General features: G+C 38.2%; 1 protein-coding gene across 1 annotated transcript in view; it reads left to right on the top strand.

Annotated features, from left to right (window-relative positions):
* The window catches only part of LOC118348602, a 3,545-nt gene extending 510 nt beyond the window's left edge, over positions 1-3,035 (top strand). Inside the window, exon 3 of the mRNA XM_035690642.1 lies at positions 2,529-3,035. Within this exon, the coding sequence (XP_035546535.1) occupies positions 2,529-3,035 (507 nt within the window). The remainder of the gene's footprint in view (positions 1-2,528) is intronic.
* The last annotated feature ends 15,936 nt before the right edge of the window (positions 3,036-18,971 follow it).

Below are 18,971 nucleotides of genomic sequence, written 5' to 3'. Positions count from 1 at the left end.
TGGATATGAAGTTCTACTATGTTTCTCTTAAGCATTGAGCCCGTAAGTTTTCACTTCATTGTATTTTTTTTTTCTCTCGTGAGAAATAAGAGTTGATTCTATTGTGGATTGGTGTTTTAGAAATTTTTAGAAGGGAATTTTCTTTTGACGAGTGCAGTTTAATATTTTGAAGTATTGGGTTTTGTTTTCTGTTGGGGAGTTGTGAACGGAAAGAAATGTGCAATGTGTAGTGTTGTTTTGGTTAAATTGTTGGTGATTGTTTGGGATTACGAGCTGCTAAAATAAGTGTGAGTTATTGATGATTTGAGTTGACATTGGTTTTTATGCTTGTATTGGACAATACTGAGATTGGTATAAAATATTTTGGGTCGAAGTGTGGGATGTCCAGATTGTTATTTGGTTGTTTAAGTTGGATTAAATTTGCTGAAAGATGGTCTAGAAATTGGGTCTTAAGTTATCTTAGACCAATTTTGTGTTGTTGGACTTTAATACTTAGTTTATATATATTTTTATGAATAGGTGACGAGACTGATAGAGACCGTATTCAAGGCATAGATAATACGCTGCAGGAGTCAGGTAAGTGAGGTTGCTATGCTAGGTTTTATACAAGTTAAAAGACTAAGGTTGACTTTATGAAAATTTGCATACTTTGTGATGTAATGGGAACTTGGGAAAAACAAAGATCAACCTCGGTTGCTTATCTGCATTATTTATCAAATCTGTGTGAAAAAAAAAATATGTTCTGACATGCATTGTGTAGACATGAGCTAAATTCTATCATGTGGTTTTTGAAATCTGAAAAAGGGAGCGATATTGAGAATATGGAAAATTGTACATTTATTTAGAAAGATGTTCTGGCTTTTGTTTTCAGTGTGTGTAAACTGTCTAATTCTGTTTTAGTACTCTGTATTATTTTGATATAATATCTGAAAACCTTTGGCATGGTGTACTGGTATTTGTATCTGACTCTGTCTCTACTTTGCTCTGCTTTGCTTTGTTATGCTCTGCTCTGTTTGGGTTGGTACCAACTTCTCTGTCTCTGAGTGCACCCACTTTGGAAACAAATTGGTTTTATTGTGGTCTTTCCTGTGTGCACACTCGGGGCTCGGAGAAGAATAAATGAAAGATTTCACCTCTGTCTCTGCCTGGTTTGGCCACCGGGGTTAGCACAACCATACCACGAGGGTGAAACATGGTCTCTGCTCTGTGTGATGCTCTGTTTTGATCTAATGATGATATTTAGTTTATGTTATGCCAAAGTATTACGGGTTTTACTTGTCTTAAAATCATCGCTCCATTACTTTCGGAAAACATGTTTTATTCTGTATGATAACTCTATAAAATATTTTGTTCTGCATATTGTACTTGGTAAATGCTCATGTTTGCACGCTAGCATATGTCTTCTGCTTACTGAGTTGTTGATAACTCACCCCTTATCATTATAATATTTTTCAGATGATGTGGAGAGTCCAACTGATTACCTGGATTAGATTGGTGAACGTGTTTAAGCTGAAGAGATGATGTTAGAAGAAGGAATTCTAATGTTCTTTGCTTTAATGTCTTTGAGATTTAATTATATCTTGGGTTTAGTAAGATTTATGAAATTATTAGTTAGTTTGTTATGACTACCGGGAGATTATGGACTCCTTAGTTTATTTTGCTGCAGTAATGACTTTGTGGAGTTTTCAATATGGTTATTTAGAATACTTGATGTTGAGTTTTGCTATTAAAGTTTTGGAGTTTTATTTTAGTTGTGTTGGGAAATAAGTTCTTAAGAGACATGTAGTAATTCTCCAGATCAATCGAGTTTTGAGTGTTACATTTGGTATCAGAGCCAAGTTTGAGGTTTTGCAAACTATAGTATGTAAGATTTCAAAGTATAGATGATGTTTAAGAAATCATTTTCAGATTTATTATGTTAGTAAAGCGAACTATAGGGTTGAATATTGGAGGTGTGGGAAGTCTTAGAATTCGCAGGCTTTAGGAATGGTTTGGAGGTGTGGTATTTTCACAGGTCTATGAACTAAGTTCATGTTGATTAAGGTTTAGATTGATTGCGGAGTCTTCTTGAATAGTTAGATGGAGTAAGGTATTAGATTTTGGGAGATTGACTATTTTTTTTACCGTTGTGCCTATTTCTTTTCTCTTTTATAGATATTCTTATATTTTTTTGAAGTATAATATATATGTTTTGTTTTACGAATCCCACTAATTATTTATGTTCATATAAACTCTATTTTTGAATCAATTATTAAAGATCCAAGTTATTTTGTCAGGATGCCACCCCGTTGTCGTGAACGAAGCATGTCGGACTAAATGCAAACGAGAACGAAAGGGAAGCAAACCCGAGTGCTTCCGAGGTACTACGAGCAGCTGTGCATCAATTAATTGATGACCTCGTGCAGAATCCTTCGGGTCGCCAGCGTAACTATAATGAAGGGGGTTGTACCGTAGAGCAATTCAATCGAATGCACCCTCCTTTATTTGATGGGAGAGGCGATCCAACTCTGGCGGAGGATTGGATTCAGGACATTGAGGAGATTTTGCGAGTCCTAACCTATACAGATGAGCAAAAGGTGGCGTACTCCACATTCAAGCTTACCGGGGAAGCGAAGAGGTGGTGGATCTCTGAAAGAACTATCAGAGAAGTAGAGGGGACAGAGGTAGTCAGTTGGCTGCACTTCAAACAGATCTTTCTTGAGCGCTTCTTCCCTAGCTCGTTCCGTGAGGACAAGGCCATGGAATTTGCCACCTTGGTTCAGGGAACAATGACGGTATATCAGTATGCAGCTAGGTTTACTAAGTTATCCTGTTTTGCTACTTATCTGATTCCCGATGAGGAAAAGAAGGCACACAAATTTGAACTAGAACTGAATGAGAAACTTTATGAGCGTGTGGTAGGCTTTCAGATTCAGAACTTCTCAGAAATTGTGAATAAAGCAACAGTTTTTGAAAGAAACCTTCAAAGAAGCGTTGTATTGCATGAACAGAGGGAAATGACTACTCCTACTGGGTACCATTCTGGCATGGACTAGGGACCATGGAAAAAGATGAGTGAAGGTAGTAGTTCGGGGAAAAAGGCCGGTTCAGGATAACCAACAGCCCTACCAGTGTAGGACATGCAATCAAGTGCACTCCGGAGAGTGCAGAAAAGGGGCAGGATTGTGTTTTCGTTGCGGCAAATCAGGACACTACATCAAGGACTGCCCAATGCATTTTGGTAGCAACAAGACGATCATACCGCCACCTCAAAGAAATGAAGTTCCAGCTCGGGGCAGCAACCAACGTCCTACTGCACCTACACGAGTTTTTGCATTAACACCTGGAGAGGTTGAGGATAGGAATGATGTGATCACTGGTATGACTCATTTGTTTTGTTTTATGGATTTTATATTATTTTTAGCATTATTTTTGTTGGTTAGTTTTGGTTAAGACTTTGAATATTTTTTGTTCATGCAAAAGACTGTTTGTGGTCACAGGTACTCCTTCTTTGTTTTCTAATAATGCTATTGTGTTATTTGACTCGGGAGCGACACATTCTTTTGTTTCCACGACTTACTCTAGTTTTTGCACTATAGAAACTGAAAGGTTGAAGCATAAGTTAGTGGTTGTGACCCCAACAGGAAATTCGGTAGTCTGTAGTGAGATTCTACCGGGATGCCCTCTATCTATAGATGGAAGACTGATGCCAGCAGATTTAATAGTGTTCTACATGGTTGGGTTTGATGTGATTTTGGGTATGGATTGGCTGGCTTCTTACCATGCTAGTATTGATTGTTTTAAAAAGGAAGTGGTTTTCAGACCCCAAGAAGAAAGTGAATTTCGGTTCACAGGGTCGAAAGTGAGGTTGGTTCCACCCATCATTTCTGTCATTCAGGTTGGAAAATTGTTACGTGATGGTTGTCAGGGATTCTTAGCCTGTGTGGTTGAAGCACCAAAGGAAGAGTTGAAGTTGGAACAAATACCGGTTGTGAGTGAATATCCAGAGGTTTTTCCAGAAGATTTATCTGGACTTCCACCCGAGCGGGAGGTAGAGTTTGCTATTGAGCTAGTCCCAGGCACGGCACCCCTTTCGAAAGCACCATATCGTATGGTGTCGTCTGAACTAGTGGAACTCAAGGAGCAGTTGCAAGATTTGTTGGACAAGGGTTTCATCAGGCCCAATGTATCACCTTGGGGAGCTCCAGTTCTCTTCGTGAAGAAGAAGGATGGATCGATGAGAATGTGTATCGATTACAAGGAACTTAATCGGGTGACCATAAAGAATAAGTACCTGCTACCCCGTCTAGAAGATTTGTTTGATCAACTTCAAGGTGCTCAAGTATTTTCAAAAATTGATTTTCGATCGGATTACCATCAATTGAAGATGATAGCAGAAGACGTGGCTAAGACGGCTTTCAGGACCCGTTATGACCATTATGAGTTTTTGGTCATGCCTTTTGGCCTGACTAACACCCCAGTAGTATTCATGGATTTGATGAACTGGGTGTTTCATGAATTTTTAGACAAATTGGTGGTGGTTTTTATTGATGATATACTGATATACTCAAAAAGCAAGAACGAGAATGAAGAACATTTGAAGTTGGTACTTGGGACACTCAGAGATAAGCAGTTGTTTGCTAAGTTGAAGAAATGTGAATTTTGGCTTGATTCAATCACGTTTCTGGGACATGTAGTTTCGAAAGATGGCATTTCAGTGGACCTAGAAAAGTGGAAGCAATGGTTAGTTGGTCGGCACCGAAGAATGTTCATGAGGTTAGAAGCTTCTTGGGATTGGCGGGTTATTACCGTCGATTCATTGATGGGTTTTCCAGGATAGCAGTTCCTCTCACTGCACTCACCAAGAAAAATAATAAGTTTGAATGGACAGCAAAGTGTGAAGAAAGCTTCCAGGAGTTGAAACAGAGATTAGTGACAGCTCCGGTGTTAACAGTTCCCACAGCTAGAAGTGGATTTGTTGTCTATAGCGATGCATCTAGGCTTGGATTGTGATGTGTACTGATTCAACATGGGAAGGTTATAGCTTACGCCTCACGCCAACTGAAAGTGTATGAACAGAATTATCCCACACATGATCTGGAACTTGCGGCAGTCATTTTTGCACTCAAGCTTTGGAGACATTACTTGAATGGGGAAAAGTGCGAAATTTATACGGACCACTAGAGTTTGAAATATTTCTTTACCCAAAAAGAATTAAATATGAGGCAAATGAGATGGCTTGAGTTGATCAAGGATTATGATTGCACCATTAATTATCACCCAGGCAAAGCTAATGTTGTAGCCCATGCTCTAAGTAGGAAGTCAATGGGACCGACAGTTGCAGCCATTACCACTCAACACAAGTTGTTAATGGACTTAGAAAGAGCCGGTATTGAAGTGATTGCTAGTGATACAAATGCTTTCATGGCCAGTTTAGTAGTTCAACTTGCCTTGATAGATAGAATCAAAGCTGCTCAGAAAGTGGACTCAGGGTTGGTGAAACTAGTGGAAGAAGTCGGGAATGGGGACAAATCTGATTTTAGCATTTCCGAGGATGGAGTTTTGAGGTTTAGAGGTAGAGTATGCATACTTGTTGATGATGAACTAAAAAGGGTAATTCTTGAAGAGGCACACTGTTCTTTGTACACTGTTCACCCAGGGAGTACCAAGATATATCGGGATTTGAGAGAGTCTTTTTGGTGGAATGACATGAAAAGAGAAATTGCTAAGTTTGTAGGGCATTGCCTAACTTGCCAACAAATGAAGGCGGAGCATCAGAGACCTACAGGGTTATTACAGCCACTCCAGATTCCAGTGTGGAAGTGGGAGCATATCTCCATGGACTTCGTGACAGGTCTACCAAGGACCTTAAGCGGACAAGATGCAATATGGGTGATTGTGGATCACTTAACGAAGACTGCCCGTTTTGTGCCCATTAAAGTTTCTTATAAACTGGAGAAACTAGCTGAGCTAAATGTGCAGGAGATAGTGAGGTTGCATGGAGTACCGGTATCCATTGTGTTGGATAGAGATCCTCGTTTTACTTCTAAATTTTGGCAAAGCCTACAAGAGGCCATGGGTACTAAGTTAAGTTTCAGTACTGCTTTTCACCCTCAGACAAATGGACAGTCAGAAAGAACTATTCAGATTTTAGAAGACATGTTGAGGGCGTGCGTGATGGATTTTAAGGGAACTGGGATGCAACATTTACCATTGGTCGAGTTTGCTTGTAATAATAGTTTCCAGGCTAGCATTAGGATGGCACCCTACGAGGTTTTGTATGGCAGAAGGTGTAGATCTCCATTGTATTGGGATGAAGTAGGTGAAAAGAAACTTCTAGGGCCAGAGATTATTTAGCAAACCACAGAAAAGGTAGATACCATTCAAGTTAGAATGAAAGCAGCTCAAAGCCGACAAAAGAGTTATGCAGATAAACGCCGCCACCAGTTAGAGTTTGAGGTTGGAGATAAGGTATTCTTGAGGATTGCACCAACGAAAGGAGTTATGAGATTCGGAAAGAAGGGTAAGTTGAGCCCTAGATATATTGGACCGTTTGAGATTCTTGATCAGATTGGACCAGTGGCTTACAGGGTGGCTCTACCACCTGCATTCACGGGAGTGCATAACGTGTTCCATGTGTCCATGTTGAGAAAGTACATCCATGACCCCACTCATATTATAGATCATGAACCCCTTCAGATTCAAGAGGATATGACCTACACCGAGGAACCAGTGCGGATTTTGAACAGGAATAAGCAAGTGTTATGGACTCGAACTATTTCTTTGGTTAAAGTATTGTGGAATAATCATGCTATCAATGAAGCATCTTGGGAATTCGAGGAAGAGATGCGAGTTAAGTATCCTCACTTGTTCGAAGAGAGTTTTTATAGCTTATATCAAATTCTGAGGACGGAATTTTTGTAAGGGGGGAGGATGTAAGAGGCCCGGACCAGTACGTAAAAAGGCCCAGCCTTTGTCTTGGTAGTCTTCTGAACAATGCCGTTTTGGAGGTTAGTGTCTTCTTCCTCAGCTCCCGTTTCTTTCTCCCTCTCTTTCACATTTCGGTTTCAATTTCTGGTTTCTCCCGCATCCTCTCTCTCCCACGTTACTCTTTTCTTTCCGGTTTCATTTTATTTTCTTGTTGTTGGTTCTATTTTGTGGTTCCGAATCTCATGCCCTAAACCTCCTCACTTTCGATTTTCCCTCAAAATCAATTTCTCATCTGTCGCATCTCTCCATTGCAGCAGAACACAAAGTTTCTCTCTCGCGTCCCTCTTGTTCTGCAGTTGGTGTTCTCCTTTCAAGACTCGACTCTTCTCTCCCTCTTGCGCTGCGTTTAGTCTTCAGGTATACTTATGTTCTACTCTGTTTCTCTTCAACATTGAGCCCATAAGTTTTCACTTCATTGTATTTTTTTTTTTCTCGTGAGAAATAAGAGTTGATTCTGTTGTGGATTGGTGTTTTAGAAATTTTTAGAAGGGAATTTTCTTTTGACGAGTGCAGTTTAATATTTTGAAGTGTTGGGTTTTGTTTTCTGTTGTGGAGTTGTGAACGGAAAGAAATGTGCAATGTGTAGTGTTGTTTTGGTTAAATTGTTGGTGATTGTTTAGGATTACGAGCTGCTGAAATAAGTGTGAGTTATTGATGATTTGAGTTGACATTGGTTTTGATGCTTGTATTGGACAATACTGAGATTGGTATAAAATATTTTGGGTCGAAGTGTGGGCTGTCTAGATTGTTATTTGATTGTTTGAGTTGGATTAAATTTGCTGAAAGATGGTCTAGAAATTGGGTCTTAAGTTATCTTAGACCAATTTTGTGTTGTTGGATTTTAATACTTAGTTTATATATATTTTTATGAATAGGTGACGAAACTGATAGAGACCGTATTCAAGGCATAGATAATACGCTGCAGGAGTCAGGTAAGTGAGGTTGCTATACTAGGTTTTATACAAGTTAAAAGACTGAGGTTGACTTTATGAAAATTGTGATGTAATGGGAACTTGGGAAAAACAAAGATCAACCTCGGTTGCTTATCTGCATTATTCATCAAATCTGTGTGAAAAATGAAAAATATGTTCTAACATGCATTGTGTAGACATGAGCTAAATTCTATCATGTGGTTTTTGAAATCTGAAAAATGGAGCGATATTAAGAATATGAAAAATTGTGCATTTATTTAGAAATATGTTCTGACTTTTGTTGTTAGTGTGTGTAAGCTGCCTGATTCTGTTTTGGTACTCTGTATTATTTTGATATAACATCTGAAAACCTTTGGCATGGTGTATTGGTATTTGTATCTGACTCTGTCTCTGCTCTGCTCTGTTTGGGTTGGTACCAACTTCTCTGTCTCTGAGTGCACCCACTTTGGAAACAAAGTGGTTTTATTGTGGTCTTTCCTGTGTGCACACTCGGAGCTCCGAGAAGAATAAAGGAAAGATTTCACCTCTGTCTTTGTCTGGTTTGGCCACCGGGGTTAGCACAACCCTACCACGGGGGTGACACATGGTCTCTGCTCTGTGTGATGCTCTGTTTTGATCTGATGATGATACTCAGTTTATGTTATGCCAAAGTATTACGGGTTTTACTTGTCTTAAAATCATCGCTCCATTACTTTTGGAAAACACGTTTTGTTCTGTATGATAACTCTGTAAAATATTTTGTTCTGCATATTGTACTTGGTAAAAGCTCATGTTTGCACGGTAGCATATGTTTTCTGCTTACTGAGTTGTTGATAACTCACCCTGTAACGTCCCAAACCCGGTTGGCCTGGAGAATCACTACCTGTCACTTAAGAATATGTTTCCCAACACGACTAAAATAAAACTCCAAAACTTTATTAGCAAAACTCAATCTCAAGTACTCTAAATAACCACATTGAAACTCTACAAAGTTATTACTGCAGCAAAATAAACTAAGGAGTCCAAAATCTCCCGGTAGTCACAACAAACCAAACTAATAACTTCAAAAGTTTTACTAAACCCAAGCCCAAGATATAATTAAATCTAAAAGACATTAAAATTAAAGGACATCAGAATTCCTTCTTCTAACATCCTCTCCCAACTTAATCATGCTCACCAATCTAATCCAGGTCCTCAGTTGGACTCTCCACATCATCTGAAAAATATTATGAAGATAGAGGGTGAGTTATCAACAACTCAGTAAGCAGAGAACATATGCTAGCGTGCAAACATGAGCATTTACAAAGTATAGCATGCAGAACAAAACATTTTCCAGAGTTATCATGCAGAACAGAACATATTTTCAAAAGTAACAGAGCGATGGTTTTAAGACACGTAAAACCCATAATACTTTGGCATAACATAAACTAAGTATCATCATCAGATCAAAACAGAGCATCACACAGAGCATAGACCATGTTTCACCCCCGTGGTAGGGTTGTGCTAACCCCGGTGGCCAAACCAGGCAAAGACAGAGGTGAAATCTTTCCTTTATTCTTCTCGGAGCTCCGAGTGTGCACACATGAAAGACCACAATAAAACCACTTTATTTCCAAAGTGGGTGCACTCAGAGACAGAGAAGTTGGTACCAACCCAAACAGAGCAGAGCAGAGACAGAGTCAGATACAAATACCAATACACCATGCCAAAGGTTTTCAGATGTTATATCAAAATAATACAGAGAACCAAAACAAGAATCAGACAGTTTACACACACTAACAACAAAAGTCAGAACATCTTTCTAAATAAATGCATAATTTTCCATATTCTCAATATCGCTCCCTTTTTCAGATTTCAAAAAAACACATGATAGAATTTAGCTCATGTCTACACAATGCATGTCAGAACAAATTTTCCTTTTTCACACAGATTTGATGAATGATGTAGATAAGCAACCGAGGTTGATCTTTATTTTCACAAGTTCCCATCATATCACAAAATATGCAAGTTTTCATAAAATCAACCTCAATCTTATTAACTTGTATAAAACCTAGCATAGGAACCCCGCTTACCTGGACAACTTAGCTTTTCAGAATTTTTCTCAAAATTGTCGAGTCGAATATAAATCGTCACCTATAAAAATAATCACATAATTTTCGTAAGTTTTCAATCAATAACGGATTTCGATATTTAAGCCTAAACTTCTAAAATAACCTATTTTAATATCTCAAAACTTAAAACCCTCATAATCCCAAAATATATCATCACTTCCTAAAAATCTTCAATATTCACCATGACCATTGTCAAACTCAAAACACCAATATTCAAACCCGCAACAGCCAACAATTTTCATAGCATAAACCAATCTCACACTAACAACTCCATCATCCAATCCAACCGACCCCCTTACTTCTCGAACTCAGTCCGGCACAACCAACAAATTCACAGTAAAATGATTTAGCGTAGAAATACATTTAAATCTCAAAAGTTTTTTGGAAAAATACTTACAATGCTATAATATAATTTTTGAAAGATCACGGAGGTGCTAGAAGCAGCAACGCAGCAACAAAACAGTGCCAAAAGCACTGTGGCCGTGGGTCCCAAAAATTCACTTTTGAACGGGTGTAAACGAAGACCCGAGATTGATAGGGTAGGGCTTAGAGATGTCGGTGAGGCTAGTGGTGGTGGTGGTTGGCCGTGAGTGGCGGCGTAGAGGGCGGTTGAAGTGCAAAAACACTCTAAATGGAAATAGAGTTGGAATCACCGGTGACAGATCGGAGGTGAGGTTGGGTCCAATGGGTTGCTAGGAGGTCGATGATTATGTGGTGAGAAGATGGTGGCCGGAGGTGGCGCGACGGCGGCGCAGCGGCACAAGGAGTGTCCGGCTTGGTGTGGTGCGTGGGGGCTAACGGCGGCGCGAGGAGGGCTGAAATTACAGGGAGGTGGTCGCCGGTCGAAGGGGAGGTGAGAGGGAGGGGCGGTGTCAGTCACCGCCGGCCCACAGCGACGGGCTGGGGGAGAAGAGAAACGGACGGAGAGAAGGAGGGGGGGTTGCGGCGCGCGGGAAGCAGGGGAAGAAAAAAAAAAGAAAGAAAGGAAAAGAAGAAAAGAAGAAAAGAAGAAAAAGAACAGAGGAAAGAGAAAATGTAGGGAAAGAAATGAGGTTCAATCCTCATATCTTGGGTCACAAAAATGATCCAACGGAAACGATTTTAAAACAGCAAGTAAAATAAAATAATTCAAACGTAATGATTAAAATGAAAATAAATAATTAAACCCAACAATAAGTTAATTTAATATGAAAATAATTTAAATGTATTACAATAATCAATTATAAGAAAGCACTTCAGAATAATTTTCAAAAAATTAAAATAAAAAAATAAATTCACTAAAAATCCAACCAATTTTAAAACAAAAGAATAAATTTTTAAATTAATAACAAATAATCTTTCAATTAAAAAATACACTAAAATACGGGGTGTTACACACCCCCTATCATTATAATATTTTTCAAATGATGTCGAGAGTCCAATTGAGGACCTGAATTAGATTGGTGAATGTGTTTAAGCTGATGAGATGATGTTAGAAGAAGGAATTCTGATGTTCTTTAACTTTAATGTCTTTGAGATTTAATTATATCTTGGGTTTAGTAAGATTTATGAAATTATTAGTTGGTTTGTTATGACTACCGGGAGATTATAGACTCCTTAGTTTATTTTGCTGCAGTAATGACTTTGTGAAGTTTTCAATGTGGTTATTTAGAATACTTGATGTTGAGTTTTGCTATTAAAGTTTTGAAGTTTTATTTTAGTTGTGTTGGGAAATAAGTTCTTAAGAGACATGTAGTAATTCTCCAGATTAACCGGATTTGGGGTGTTACAGAGGATTTCTGAAAATTAGACTTATGGGGTTAAGTTTTGAGAGAATTCTTCTGATTTTAGTTGTTATACTTTTATCTGAGTTTGCAGGTGATTTGGAGTTAAGTTGATTATATCACACACACACTCAAGGTATTAGTTTTAGGTTGAAGTAAACACTTAACTTTTACTTGACAAATTGCTAAATTTTTGATCGATTTTCCTGCTATCATTGATGTTAAAAGAGTAAGATACTAGTGATGATATCTAATTCAGATCATGGCTTGGTGAGTGATGAAACTTCTCTATGAGGTCTATTTGATAGTTTATGGTGGCCTTTTATTTTATTTTATTTTTTGTTTGAGGACAAATAAAGTTGTAAGTTTGGAGGTGTATGATGACTGGTATAATTTAATATATTTTATCACTTCTTAACTTTAAATTTTAGTCTAATTTTATTTATTTTTGTTGATTTTAGGCTTCATTGTCATCATTTGAAATTATTTCAGTTTTGAAGAAAAAGAATATCTAAATTTTATAAGCCTATCGTCTAAGGACTCTCATATTTAAATGAAGATCTATTCAAATATAAGAGTTGATTATTAGTGTTATTTGGGAATAAGATCAAGTTAAATTTTTGAAGATGCTATAGCGAGAAGAAGATTTTCAAATTCGAAAGGAAGAGACGTTGGCAAAGAGAAGTGATTTGAATCTATTCTATTGGCGTCTAACTACATGGAGGAGAAAAAGTAAAAAAAAAAATAAATAAAAGATATTTATCAAATTCAAAAGTAAGAGACGATGCTAATGGTAGGAATGGACTTGGAAGGAATAGAAAAGAGAAAGGAAGCTGAACCTGGGACATGGAACGAATTTGAAAAGAGAAGTTTTAGCTTTAGCTTTAGCTGGACTCTTGGACGTAACGCACGAAACGGATTGGACGAGATTCAAAAATTCAAGTTGGTTTTCGGCTACTGCACACACGGGAGAGGAACGAGTTTGATTTGCTGGTTTCCGAAAAAAGAACGGGGGCGACGCAACACACAAAAAAAAAAAAGAGTAAGAAAAAGAAGGAAAAAAAACACAGAGCGGAGGAAGAAAAAGAAGTAGAGGACGCTGCGATTAATGCACGGACTGACGCTTCGATTGAAAGGCTTAGGGCAGGTTTGGTAACTACAATAAAACATAAAATTCTTATCTCATCTCATCTCATCATTACACATTTTTTAAATCTCCATATAAAATATAATAAATAATTCAACTTTTTAAAATTCCAATACATCTTTTTCAAATCCCAAAACAATAATAATATTAAAACATAATATTTTAAACTTCAAAACAAAACACAAAATTCTCATCTCACCCCCCAAACCTGCACGACTGCGAGAAACATTTTTAATGTTTATTTTCTTCTATTTTTCTCTTAAAAAAATTATAGTAAATTCGTTTATGTTGAATTTAATTTTTGGCATGAACTAAATTTACTTTATTCTAGAAAAATGATGTAATCTAGTTTCGAACTATGATTACTTTACTATATTAATTTGAAGTAATTCTCTTTTATATTTGTCTGATTTATTCTGAACTTATTACTTCTAATTAACTGGTCATTAATTAGATGATTTTAATCTTATGATTTGTTGTCGAAAAAGAGAATTATAGGATAGATCTTGGATATTTCGGTATAGGTAAATATAGAGATCGAAAGACTTATATGAACTTATGTGGTATTAAAATCATTGGTCTTATTGCTTTCTTGCTTTATTAATTTGCATACTCTTATGTAAAATGATGAACATGAATAATTTTCAATTGACTGTCGAAAAAGGCTTTTGGATGTTTGTGGAGATTTACTAACAAATAGAGAGAATTAAATTCAATTAGCTAGATAAGTAAAACATAGTGAAAAATTAGGTGAAATCGATTTCCTAGAAGTTTTTTTTTTCATTGATTTGATCTTTGAATAATATATTCCTTTTCCTTTGAATTAATTTTATTTTAATTTGCAATTACAAAAATCTTAGTGACTTTTCTAAATAAAGTCAAGATCAGTATAATTACAGTATTTGTCAAAAGTAAGTTACCAATCCCTGAGAACAATACTCTTCTCATCACTTTACTATAAAACTACGATACTGTCCATGTATATATTCCTAACCTTTGATTTCTATCTATCATTCATATAGAAAACGATGGCCTTTAAAGGGATAGCAAGCAAGTTATGTACTTTCATGAGTTCTTTAAATGTCAGAATGAGAATATTAATGTTTTGGTTTAGTGCCATGTATGTTGGGTAGTTAAATGGGTTAAGGAAAAACACTTTAATTCTAATTTGGAATTTAAGTGAGCATGTAGGGATGTCGGATAGTAAAGATTAAAGTGAAATGAATATTGATGTGTTATTCCATTTCATTGAATAGGAGTTTATTTTCAAGATTCAAGGAAACCACTAGTAAAACTCGTAGGTAAGTAGCTATGACATTGCTTCTTACACTAAGTTCTCTTTATGAAAGAATGTATCTCTCTCTTTTCAAGTGTTCTTCTAAAGAAATAGTAAATGTATATAGTATGTACAAGCCATTTCTTGATAACCCATGTTAAGTACCCTATCGATTATAATTGTGTATATATGTATAAAGTAATGCATGCACGTAGGTTCTAAGTCATGAAATTTCCATACATGCTCTCTCAATAAGCTTATTGATTATTCATATTTGTAGTATAGCATGAAAATATATCTTTTTCATAAAAATGCATGTGCATCGGAGTAAGAAAGATGATGAAAATGTTTTAATTACAAAGGAAAGGAAAAGAACGTCTCATGCCTTATGCTTTAAGCGATGCTTTAAATGACATGAAGAAAGCGTTTTAAAATGTCCCTATGAACTGATGCTTTAAATGATGTGAGGAAAAAGTTTTAAGATGTCCCTAAGAATTGATGTTAAATTGTCCCTATGAACTGACACTTTATGGATGCCATGAAAAAATTATGTTCAAGCTCATGCTTTTAAAATGATTTTTTTTTTCATGAATGCACTGTTAAATGAAAATATGATGTTTAAGTTCATGTTTTTAAATGACGTTTTCCATGAATGAACTGTTAAATGAAAAGAACTGAAATGAATGAAAGAAATGACTGAATGAATGAAAGGACTGAATGAATAAATGTCTTGTTGTATGAAATTACGTAACGGCCATATGAATGAAAAATGTACCAAAGGAATTGGCAGATTGCAATGCTGGGTAAGTAGTACTAGTAGTGCACCCAGTGCTACCCCTGACTGAAAGGGATTCCTAACCTGTGGTCACAGGTGGAATCCAAGTCCAAAGGAAGAATGCTAACCCCAACACATGGGGCGTAATAGTATGTACCAGCCAAAGAAAGTGAAACATGAAAGTATGGTAATTTATTAAAATGTTTATACATGAAAACATAGTTATTTCTTAAATGTTTATGCATGAAAGTACGGCTTATCCATTAAAATGTTATGCATGAAACCATTGTCAAGAATTAGCTAAATGTTTAAGTATGCATGTTTTCAAAAGAAAATAATAGATGCCTAGTATGTTCACTGCATGGTGTACTGCTTACTGAGTATTCGACTCACTTTTGTTTTAAATGTTTTAAACATCCAGGTAATGATGAAAAGGCTGGGGAGCAAGGCATTACTACAGAGGAAGAGGCAGAAACTTAGGATCTTCCCAAACTAGAACAGTTATGTTTATGGATGATGGGTTATGTTTTGATGAACGTATGGACTCTGAGAGTCTTTTATAGATGAATGTTCGAATAAAATGTCTATTAGGTGTTCCCTTTATTAAATGAGAAATTTAGAGTACACGTGTGTCATGCCCATGCCGATCGCATGTTATTAGAAAAAGAATAAGAAAAGAAAAGGACAGGTATGTACGTAATGATCTCACCCTTCCCGGGGCGGGGTTGTGACAGTACTACTTACATGGCATTACAATCTGTCCATTCATTCGGTACCCTTTGCATTCATTCATATGGCCGTTACGTATTTTCATACATTAAACGTTCAGTCATTTCTTTCAGTTCAGTCTTTTCAGTTCATTTCAGCTCTATCTTTCATTTAAGAGTTCATTCATAGAAAATGTCATTTAAAAGCATGGGCTTAAACATCGTCTTTCATGGCATCATTTAAAACATTGGTTCGTGGCATTCATAAAACATCAGTTCATAAGGACATTTTAAAACAAAATACTTTCTTCGTGTCATTCAAAGCATCAGTTAAAGCATCAGGCATCAGCCTCAACACTTCTTTTTGTGGAAAATACAGACAATAGATACAGCGTATAGTCATCCATTCGCTTACGTACAATTAATACTTTTGGGTACTTAAAAAGGGGCTGCCAAGGAGGGCCGTACATACGTATACTTTTGAACACTTATACTAAGCACGCTTTTGTAAAACATCTTTCGTGTCGTTAGTAAGGCCTCGTAAGGGAAAAACATTTCCTTTTCACTTTTCATTTCGTATAAACATCATCTTTTATGGCATCCATAAAACATCAGTTCATGGCATCCTTAAAACATAAGTTCATAGGGACCTTTTAAAATATTTTCTTCACGTCAGTCAAAGCATCAGTTAAAGCTCGAGGCACAAGCCTCAACATTTATTTTCATGGAAAATACATACAATAGATACTGCGTATAGTCATCCATTCACATGCGTATAACTAATACTTTGGTTGCGTAAAAAGGGGCTACTAAGGAAGGTTATACATACATATACATTTGAACACTTATATTTAGAACGTTTTTGTAAAACATCTTTCGTGTCATTTAGTAAGGCCTCGTAAGGGAAAAACATTTCCTTTTCATTTCGTATATTTTAGAAAACTCTAGAAGAGTATGAACGTAATACTTACCTGGACTCCATGCTTCTTTCATATCATGCAGTTTCATGTGCGTGTCAGATGGCAATCTACATGCATACACATAACCTTAACGTCATTCTCTATCTAATGCATAAGCAATTTAAACTAGAAATAGGGCTACACATCGCTTGGAACACTCTCCTTCTATCTCGTGCTTTTAAGTGCCCTTTACTATGCTAAAACCTTCGGGATCTACTTACAGTCACTACCTCTTCCAAACTCGATGTTCTACTTCGAGTGCTCATCCCCGATTCACCTTAGGATTAAGACACTAAGACCTTCATCTTACTCTTCCTGTTGACCACATTTCGACGCATGATTCCGACCGACGGAATCACACATCCCAATCCTAAACAATACACCCATCACTGCCTCCATGCATCTTAGCTCACACTAAATTCTCATTCTCATCCATACACGCCACACGGCTCTAAACCAACTCTGAGGCTTAAGCACCGTGTAACCATGCTTATGACAAATTACCCATTACATACGGTGAATCTGTCTGGCACATTTGTCTCACCAGATTATACATGTACCTTACCCCTTTATCATCTAAGACCAATGTATAACACGTTGATCACATGCTCATAGGGACAAGTGCCATGCTCCGATACCTTCTCTTAACCCGACTAGCACGACTCTTCATACTACCCTTCCCTTTTGATAGTTCATCCCAACACTTAACACGACAAGACTTTGTTCACAACTACGTCTTACGTCACGTCATATAGCTCGAGACTACTCCCAAGCTACACCGTGACCTTGTCACGTCACCTGACATTCCGCTACGTCATTTCTACGCCAACTCCTAACTCATCACGAGTACGGTCCTTCACGTACTCCTGCCACATCGTGACATCTCATCACGTTCTTGCTACGCAATTCCTATACTAACTCCTCACCCATCACAAGCATGACTGTCAGTAACCATATCACTTCGTGACATTCCCCAGTCATGATTCCGTTGCGCACTCTTACACTTGTTCTGCCACTTCAAACATACTCTCAGCCATAAGTTAATCACGGTGACACTTGTCACCTCATATTACAAGCCACATCACAACTACTTCGGGACACTGTTCCACAGTTCCTAACACTACTCACCACACTCTACGCCCGTCAACCGCACAACCATCCTTATCTCTACGACAAGCCACACGACGTATCGCTGCGCCTCATGGAGTACGCTCCACATGTACTCCCTCCATACACGCTACTACCCATCACCACTATGGCATACCCGCCATATGATGCATCACTCCACCACATGGAGTACACTCCATGTGTACTCCCTTCGCACACACTACGCCTCACAGTGTACACTCCACGTGTACTCTTTCCATTCCACCTTACGTCAGGAGGGTATATTTTACATATACTCTCCTAATCCCACACTACGCCACAATAGTACACTTTACGTGTACTCTCTTCCCAATCCACACAACACCACGTCACTATTACAACACATATTTCACAACCATACAACACAGCACAGTCCACAATACTTCACAGCACACTTCCTAACTACGCATAATACTTCACATCACAATACAACGAATTCCACAATACTAACAGCACAATCTACAACCTAATCAACTAATAACATAAATAACGAGGGATAGAGGGTTATACCATCGACGGGATAACCCGTGCGTTACTTGCTGATCGTCACAGTCGATGACGTCGGAAGGGTCATACGTGACGGCTAACCCACGTACAGTGGCTGTTTGGGCGTGTGGATAGCTAAGTGTGGTTTTAGAAGGGCTCATGGTGGCCTCGTGGTAGTGGTGAAGGGGCATAACACGGCATATCTAGCCGTGTACAATGGGGGTTAGCCATGCATAGTGGTTGTCCACCACATAAGGTGGTTGTTCTGGAAGGGGCTGAGCATGGAGGGGCTTGGAAGGACCTCGGCGAGGTGATGGTGGCGTCGGGGTGGCGCCACGGTGGCTCTAAGGCCACAGATCTAAGCCGCGCGTGAGGGAGAGCCCGTGAGAGGGTGAGAGAAAGTGGGCATGCGTGAGGGGTAGATCAGGGCTATGGGTGGTTAGGGTAGGCCAATGGTGGCCAGAGGAAACTCGAGACGGTGGTTGGCCGCCGTGGGTGGCGATGCATGGCGGTGGAAAGGGAAGAACCCGTGTGTGAGGGAGGAGTTTCGTGCGGCTAAGGAAGGGCTATAGGCTTCAGGCCAAGGGAAGGAGGAAGGGGGAAGGCTTAGGGGGCTCGTGGTGGTGCTTGGTGATCGTGGGTGGCTGCATACGGCGGCGCACGGGGAGAGAAATGGGTTTTACCCATTTCGGTTAGCTTACCGTGAGAAGAGAGAGGAAGT

Source organism: Juglans regia, chromosome 1, assembly GCF_001411555.2.
Source record: "Juglans regia cultivar Chandler chromosome 1, Walnut 2.0, whole genome shotgun sequence".
Taxonomy (NCBI): Eukaryota; Viridiplantae; Streptophyta; class Magnoliopsida; order Fagales; family Juglandaceae; genus Juglans; species Juglans regia.
This window is presented reverse-complemented; position numbering and strand designations above follow the sequence as displayed.